This window comes from Saccostrea echinata, unplaced genomic scaffold, assembly GCF_033153115.1.
Source record: "Saccostrea echinata isolate AGI-Se365-2 ecotype Australia unplaced genomic scaffold, CSIRO_AGI_Sech_v1 ptg000009l, whole genome shotgun sequence".
Classification (NCBI taxonomy): Eukaryota; Metazoa; Mollusca; class Bivalvia; order Ostreida; family Ostreidae; genus Saccostrea; species Saccostrea echinata.
Window position 1 is genome coordinate 44,290,001 of NW_026889758.1, and position 9,447 is coordinate 44,299,447.

The 9,447-nt window shown below is 29.8% G+C and overlaps 1 protein-coding gene across 1 annotated transcript in view; it reads left to right on the forward strand.

The window, feature by feature from the left end:
• Nucleotides 1-8,534, forward strand: part of LOC133182617 (endoplasmic reticulum aminopeptidase 1-like) — a 27,856-nt gene extending 19,322 nt beyond the window's left edge. Inside the window, exons 15-19 of the mRNA XM_061317464.1 lie at nt 1,819-1,923; nt 2,192-2,359; nt 2,868-3,008; nt 4,567-4,648; nt 6,142-8,534. Of these exons, the coding sequence (XP_061173448.1) occupies nt 1,819-1,923; nt 2,192-2,359; nt 2,868-3,008; nt 4,567-4,648; nt 6,142-6,285 (640 nt within the window). The 3' untranslated portion in view covers nt 6,286-8,534. The remainder of the gene's footprint in view (nt 1-1,818; nt 1,924-2,191; nt 2,360-2,867; nt 3,009-4,566; nt 4,649-6,141) is intronic.
• Nucleotides 8,535-9,447: the final 913 nt, after the last annotated feature.

Consider the following 9,447-nt stretch of genomic DNA (forward strand, 5'->3'; position numbering starts at 1 on the left):
TGGGTGGTTGTGGCCATTGTTAGACTATATTGATCTCCTTTAGAAGGAGAGCTCCATATAAAGATATACAAAAATGATTAAATTTTAAAAACTAAAATGTACGAAATTTTCCTTTGCCAAATGACAGTTGAGGGCTTAAGATATCATATCTGTAAAATAAAGTTGTATCTGACGGTTAACCCCCCAGCCTCCTTAAAATCATTATCAGGAAATTAATGACATAGGAGGATTGTCTATGGAAGTGTTTGTTTATATTTTCAAAACATTGTATCAAACATTATATTATATCTCTTATTAATCAGATAATTGTACTTAATTACGTGTATTTAAAACTGAAGAATAAACGACAATCTTTCCCCTGGTAAGATTACTAGTTCTTCAGTTTGAGCCTGTATACTTATCATTTGTTAAAATTAGGGATGGCAATCGAATACAGAATTGCCAATCGGTTAACCGCAAAAAGTTCCGACCGATTAGTCGGTTAATCTTATCAAAAATTCTCGACATAGCTACACTCAAATAAGTAAGACTATAAAGATGTTCATGTAGTAATATTATGCTTATATTTATATATGATCAGAATACTACATATATTGTATTTCAATTTTAATGGGCAAAAAAAAAAAAAGAGAGAGAGAGAGAGAGAAAAAAAAAATAAGAAACCCATGAAACATCATGAGGTCGCAGATGCATTAAAAAATTTTCAGAAAAGATGTCATTCTGCATTTTCACCATAATCATAATTTAGTCTGAATTATCGCTTATCTTCGGATGTCTGATTTAGAATATAATTTGATAGGTAACTGCAAAGGATAGAAGAGGTTATGTACACATTATAATCAATTCAATTGAATTTATTCTTACATTGTGTAAAACAACATAGAGAAAATACAACAACAATATCAAACTAAATACATGATGCAAAAGTGTACAGTTTAGTTTACATTAACCTGCAAGGGTGACAGAAGCCAAGGATCATTTGATTAAAATCATTAAAGAAACACGGGACAGGGTGGGTAACGACATGTGTTTAAACAGCAGTTAACGACTTGAAAAGTGAAGAATTATCCCCACGCGATGTCCATCTGGAGAGTCTTAATTATCTCTGAATCAGCTTAAATAGATAGGTGAACATGCTAACATTTCAAAAAATTTTATTTGTATTTTTTAAATTGAATTTTCAGGAAATTGTATTCAAATTTACACATATATTAATTTTTTTCCCGACTAACCGATTACAGATTTTCTAACCAATTACCATCGTTCCGACCGAGTAACCAGTTAACCGATTACAAATTGCCATCCCTAGTTAAAATTATATTTCAGTTGTATACACTTAAATCAATTATTTATTTTAAACATTGACAAATATCAAATGTAGAATTCCTTATAGTTTACCTACAAAAGTCTACGTCCAATTTTACTTCCAAATACCGACTCAATATGATGAATATTCGAATATGAATTAATGACAAAATTGACATCCATTTAAGCATTTCATAAAAATAAGAAAATAAAAGTATGACTACTCAAAATAAAAAAAACAAAACTTATGATTTTGAAAAGTATTCCTAAAGTGACATTAATTATCAATGGAATGTATATTTTTGGTTTTTAATTAATAAAAAAAAACAAAGGGAGCACTTCTTGTAATCTAATATTGCCGTTTTAAATCAAAATACATGTAAATTATAATATTTGTTTGTGGATACTTTAGTTTGATCATAGAGTTAGTTCCTCATGTTTCTTTGCAGTAGAAAGTAACTATTTCTATGCAGAGTTTGAGATGAATTCAAAGTATTTTGTTTCTCATTTTAGACGCCTTCGTTCCCTACTTATATATGTTGCTTTAGAATATGGAGATGCTGAGGTTGTGAAGGAAGCCACAGATCAATTTAAAAAGTGGATGCAAAACACGGAAAAGTAGGCGATCATTCAGTTTAAAGCTTGATAATAACGTAATACCAGACTTTGAAATCCTCCCCACCCCCACACCTTCCCCCTCCCCCCAAAAAATGATAAATAAAAAAATATAAAAAGTACAAGAAGGAAAAGTGTTTTTATGCTAATGTTTAAAATTAATTGATAAAAACAGAGAAAACAAATTTCATTTGGGAATATTTTAGACATATAATGGCTATAAATCTTAAATCTTCAGTAGTGCTCTGAAATGTTACACTTTCATTTTCAGAATCGATCCAGAATTGCAGGATGTGATTTTTGATGCAGGTGTTATGTATGGTTCAGAAACAGAATGGACATTTGTTAAGAACCAATATTTAACTATCCTGGTGCCATCAAAGAAAAAACAGTTAATGAAAGCTCTGGCAAAATCTAAAGATGACTCCATACTTGCAAGGTAAGATGAACATCAATCAAGAGCTAGAAATCATTTCTGTAAGAAGTATAGTATTTACCACAATTACGAGGTATTTCTCTAAAGATTTCATTTAAATTTCCTAGAGGATGATCGCAAAAGATTGTTACCAAAAATTATGAGGAAAATATTCAATATTCAATTTGAAAAAAAAAAAATTTATTTATACTATATGGAGGAAGTTGTATAGATTGAAATTTTAGTGTAGAATCTTTGAATGTTACCTGGATTTTGTGTCTAAAACATATATGTATATTGGAATAAATTTGGCATGTGGTCATGCAAGTCATTGTGAATAACTTGGTACATGTATATGATTGAACTCAATATCTGTGAGAAAGTATTTAAAACTGTGTTACATGTATTACATAATATTTGAAGAACCACTGAATTCCATTAAAAATGACAAATAAATGTACATGTTTATTGATTAATACAATATAGTTTATTGATTAATACATATAGTTTACAAGTGATTATATTTTTGCAGGTACCTGAACTATGCACTAGACAGTAAAATCATTAAACATCAAGATATTGCAACAGTGATAAATTATGTAGGTGGAAATACAGATGGCCGACTCTTGGCGTGGAGATTTGTTCAAAGGAACTGGCAGAAGCTAAGGAGATGGTATGAAATATTACTCATTTTTATAACGATTCAAATGGTTGGGATGAAATGGTGTGTTCCCCCGAAAGAGATCTTAAATAATTTATTTTGGTAAAAATTTATCAAAAAGAGTAAATACGATTATTAAAAAAAAAAACACCTTTATTTTGAATTTTAAACCCCCCATTGAATTTGGATTTTAAGCAATATTTTTATTTTTAAAAGTAAATTTTTTTCTGCCCGGGCCCCTTCCCCTTTTACAAAAATGATATGTTACGTGTCTGAACTTTGATGTAAATAAAATGGTGCTAACATATAGATATTTGCTATGGTTTAAACAGTAGGGGAAGGGGCAACCTCCCAAAGAAATCTGACAAGTAAAATTAAAAGAATAAAAATATAACCCCCTGAAAATCCTATTTTGTGTGTTTGTGTGTGGGCACTGGGCAGGGGTGGACTTTCTCCAACTGTTTTAGATTTTTAGATTTTTTTTTAAGTGCTGGAATTTGCCAGCGCTTGACCTTACAGCAACAAAAAGTAGTTGGGGGGGGGGGGGGGGGGGCATATCATATCAAAATGTGATATAAGTAATGCATCAAGTGCATCAAATTCTTAGGTTAAAAAAGTAATATTTGAAAATAATTCATAAACATGCTATCTATTGTGCTGTAATATTTCTTTTACTAATATTAAATGTTTTTTTTAAAAAATATTTATCATAATTATATTACAAAATATTTGTTCATTGCCTTCAATTATAGCAAGTATTTAATAAATAAATCTCTTCTTTAGTACACAATTTTATTAGTAAATATTATTATTTATTCATTTAGACTACTTTGTTAAATCAAGGTAAAGCAGGTAAACTCTACCTGGACCCCTTAGAGGGCCTCTTAATTGAGTGTGATAATTAAATAGTTGTTTTAGTGAGTAGAAATTCGGGGAATAAACCAATGAAATTACATGTATACAGGAAAAGGAATCTTTACTGAGATTTTTTGAAGTCACATTTACATATAAATGAGAGGGATATAGGACAGAAGGGGACAAGTTTCCATTAGAGGGAGAAATTTGGGGGCATAAATCATATATTTGTCCTTGTTATCTTTTGTACAGAAAAGGAAGCACAGAAATGTACACAAAGGTTGAAAAAAGTCATGAACAAATTTAATTAAGTTTGCCAATACCATTTAAATGCAATTTGTATTTTTCCAAAACGTTTTAATTCAAATTAACTTTTTCCAAATGGAAAATGACTATACTTTCCCTTCAGAAAAAAAAAATTATGGGCACATAAAGAAAACATTTTGTACTTCATATCATATCAATAAACTCAAAACAAATGCATTAAAAAAATTATATAGCACATTTTAAAAATTAATTAAATAATGTTGAATTAAAAATTATATACATAGCAACAAACTAGTCCATTGTGTAATGTGTCTTCAAATAGTAGAATTTGGATGGAATCAACTTTGAATGGCTGCAGCCAGTGACAAAAAAAGTATGGATATTAAATTAAGTTTCTTTGCTTAAACAGTGATATAGGTGATCTTCAAGAGGATGCATTCTATTTCAGGTTTGGAGATGTCCCTTTCACCCTCTCTAGCATTATAGAGGGCAGCACAAGTGAATTTTCTACCCAGTTTGATCTTGAAGAGGTAAGATTTGTTTAAAACAAAAACATTCAACAATTCCAATTGTTATCCTCCAAAACAAGCACTTTTTATTTTATTATAATGAATATCTAATTGATAAATAAAATGGTCAGAAATTGTCATTCTGAATGAGATCTCATTTTGAAAGACTTTAAAAGTCTTTTTTCTTAGTAAGAAAGCTTCAGAAGGGGTTTTCCCACCTCTCAAGTGTCTGTTTAGTTCTCAGAAAGTTTTATCCTTCAATCAGTGATTCATTTTGATGTGCGTCCTGCGTAAATTACGCACAAATTTTGCCCAGGACGCATTATTTCAATAAATGTGCATCCCAATGGACGCAATAAATTTATAGAAGGACATGTACTATTTTAAATTATTTCGGTATAATCTGATTCAAAACTTGACCGATTGCATCATATCCACGTGTTAAACGATATGCATGAACGATTTTAACAGGTAGGTCTACAAGGTTGCCAACAACTGGTCAGATTTCACAACTCAAGTTAAAAGCAATTGTCAGAAAATATTTGAAAGTTAGATAGCATAGTTCGATTATCACTGATTATGTCTATACAGTGGAACGTTTCTGAAGCGAATACTATACATTTGTACCTTCGTATTTAAGCTGTAACCTGTATCATTGTTTTTTTTTCTTTTCGTTTTTTCCTTACAAGCTAAGAAGTATAAAATTTAATCATTTTTATTTCTGACTATTTGTCATTTCTTCTTAAATTTTTTTTAACCTCTTTCTGCTTCTGTGCATTTTATGACTGATACAATGTGTGAGATCGTATGTACGATCTAAAAATAGAACCAAAGTGCACAGTGGACAATATATTATTTTTATGACACAAAATCATTACTCTTACTTGGACAATTGATAGTAAAAGTATAAATCACTCACAGCTACAATAAAACATTTGCACTTTCGTGCAATACACTTTTTTTTATTTCACCAGAATTTCCTCTGTAACATCTAATATACGGTCCCCTTGGATTTGGACGCATTGATTTTGGCAGGGGACTCATTGTTGTCATTAAGAGGGGTCCTTTGGACCCATGATAACCATTTTTAAAATGAATCACTGCTTCAATTATTTAGTTATTTCATTTTTCTTCTGTTGTTATTTTGCTGTCAATCTTACTTGGACTCAAGCTATTATTAACGTCGAGCTTATTAGGCTTATTTCAAACAAACTGACGTGTTGAGAATTCTATGGCAAATCAAACAGGCAAAAATTACATTCATGTGACATCATTATGTTACTCATTGCCAAGTGTTTTGCTAATGCTCAAAATCCTCATTAATAATGCCAAAATTGGATCCCGAGCTTGCTAAAAATTCTGCTTATACAGTCTGATTTATTTTTGTTTTTTGAACATTTTGGAGATTTAGTTAAAAAAAAACAGTGTATGCCCCCACCTACTCCTCAAAAGAAGCAAACGAAAAAAAATTATTTACAAACATTAATGAACCGAAACCATCTGAAATTTGACAGGTTCAGAAATTTTTCCAAGAACATGATGCAGGACCAGGAACAAGGTCAGTACAGATGGCGCTAGAAAATATTCAGATGAACATACAGTGGCTAGAGCAGAATGGTGAAACTGTCATAACATGGCTGCAGGCGAAAACAAGATAGGAGTTCTACCTCAGAAAAAAGGTCAACATATAGAAAGTAATGAAGAGGTTGTGTCTACATAACTTGTTCATTAAACTGAACGGTTTGATAAAGCCATAGTTAACTATAAATTAGATAAGATCTGATGGGAATATTATTTGAACTTGTTTTTAGTTGTTCAAAAGTAAATACTCTTACTTCTGTATTTTGAGAACTACATGTACATGTAATATGATTTATTTGTTTTATTGCATTCTATATGAACATGTATAGTATGTACAATTTGGTGTTGATCATCAATTTAATATTGCTTTTAACAATATGTACTTAAGTATCAAAGATACTGAACTTTAAATATTACTAAATATAAGTATGTGCAAAATGTAATTGATTTTAAACAGTTTGGGAATAGGAAGTGCTTTATTATAACTATGCTTAGATGATTATATTGTTTGGGCTAAAAACTTCTCAGAAAGTGCAAGTTTTTTTTATGTGTTTTACATGATGCATTAATTGATTCAGAAAAGCTTTTTAATAAGCATTAGAAGGGCTGAAAATTTCTGAGCATTGAAATTCACAGTACACAATAAAAGTCATAGAAAATAAAGAAATGTATTAAAAAGCTAAGAATTAAAATAAGGTGATCCCCTCCTCCTCCTCTCCCCCCCCCCCCCTTTTAATGAAAATACATGTATAAGCCAAAAGGTACAACCAAGAATATTGAAGTGAAATTATTGAAAGTACCTCTAATAAAAACTGTTATTATAAATAAATAATCAATATTATTCAGATATCTCTTTCTTATGATTGGTACAAGAACAATGTCACTGAGATTGATTAATGTATTTTTAAGGGTAAGCAGTCTGCTTAAATTCAATGCCAGGGACCCCAATGCCAATTCCTAGCTTATTTGGTTTTGAGACCCATGACAGAAAATTAAATGTGGCATCTGATGCATGTATGTCTTTCTAAAATCAATTTGTTATATACACTATTTTACAACATGTACTCCATGCATTGGCAGGCATTCAGACTTTAGTTCTGTAAAGAATAGAGAGTGTGATTTTAATTAATTAGATTAGTTTAATACTTATTTATATGGACAAATTCATCCTTTATTAAAACAAAAAAGTATTACTGATTTGATATATCGGTATACATGTATATTCTTATATTCAAGAACTGTTTTTTGCAATTTCATTGATAATTCAACTGTAACTGCTTTGTTAAATAGGTCTTTACATATAGTTAATTGATATGTGACACTGTGGAATCATTTGAATTTGTGGGGGTCAATGTTTGACATTTCAAATTTTACTGGTTAGTGGGGACATGCATTTTGTGGGTAACTTGTACATGTATATACAGAAGATTCAGTGACCAATAAGTTCTTTAAGATACATGTATCAGTTGTTGGGATGTAAATTGTGGTTATATTAAGGGCTCCCACAAACAATGATGATTCAACAGTTATTATTATAATAAAAAATTACATGAGCATAGACCATTTCATTTCTGAGAAAATTAACAGTGGAATTTTGATGAGGGAAGTTTATCATTTCATGTTATGATATTTGCATTCATGTGATGAATGTAATTTTGCAATTTTCCCCTGGTTTCAGAGAGACAGCTATGAAGCAATCTGTCTGTCTACCAAATAATTTGATTAAATAAGTAATTTCAATGTGTTTGAAGATGAGTGCTTTGATTTTGTATATTTTTATACAACCTTTCAGTAAATTGTCAAAATTTGAGCTAGTTGAATTGAACTGTTCAATAACTATAATAAAGAGTAGGGGTAGGAATTCGGTGAAGAATGGTAGGCTTGTTCAAATTTATTGTTTCTGGGGTACTTGCTTTGAACTTTAAATGTATTAATATTGATATTATTTCAAAGACACTCCACATTCCAATTTTATAGAGGACTGGGATGAAATGATTGATGTGCAATATTAGCCAAAGCTGACAATGTTTGCTTATCTCTTTTATATGCTGATATGTATTGTTTGTTTATTTTTTCTTTCTTTCTTCCTTTTTTTTTTGGTTTGCAATTTTTTTTCTTATCCCTAAAATACTATTGCAATCTTGTACATGTTTTGTTAATTATTGTTTGTTTACCAGTTTTCTTTTTATTCTTGATAACTTACCTGTTACTTTCAATCAATATATTTCAAATCATATTCCTACAATCAATTTTTTTTAAAAAAATTTTGCTAATGACTTTGATGTTTGTTTAATAAAAGAAAATGTCACATTTCTTCTCTATATTTAGGAACAAATCCATCTTTTAAAATTTAAAATTTGTATATGTCATTTATAACTTTATGCATACTTGTTTTTAAAAAATATGCTTCTGCTTTTGTATTTGGGATACATAATTATAATTTGTGTTTTGTGAAAAGTCTGTGACAGGTCAATTAGTGTATGACCTTAGAAAGATGGATGGAAGAAATGATATTTTTGGTCAAGTTTGTGCAGTGCAATATACCATTTTATCTCTTTGAAGAGTACATTTTAATTTTATTAGAATGAAAAAAAAGTCTTTAAAGGCAACATTAGAATGACACATGTTTTGTCAATAATTATGATATATATATATATATATATATATATTAAAAATCTCTAAAACGTTGTTTTAAAAGAAATATAAATCTCCAGTTGTTGTTTTTTTTATGTTGTCTTGTTTTTAATGTGTTTTCATGTTTAATATTATGCTTATTACAAAAAAAGCTGTGTTTATTTTTCATTATATATATTAAAAGAGAAATGCTGTGTTCCGTTTCCTCTACATGAAGATACAACCAACTCTCTTCATCTGTTTGCGTTTTGAGAGTCAATTCAGGAGTACACAGTCAATCTGTAATTTGTTCTTATGTCCCCATTCAGAAAATCTAATTACAAATATGTTCATCTTTGAGAACACAACACTTGATAAACCTTTAGAAATAATCATTTTGGAAACGTGATGGACATACTGTATGTCACAATTTTATCTGTGAAGATAGCAACAAACTTTACTTCAATTAATTGACAGCAAAGTAAAAGTTATTGTATCTTAAACTCTTTTAACCTGAATAAAAAAAAATACTTTTGAGATTCTTTACCCCCCCCCCCCCTCTCCAGGGTGGTGTATACATATTGGGTATATTATTACCAAGATGTATATTGGTAAAAGCAATTCAA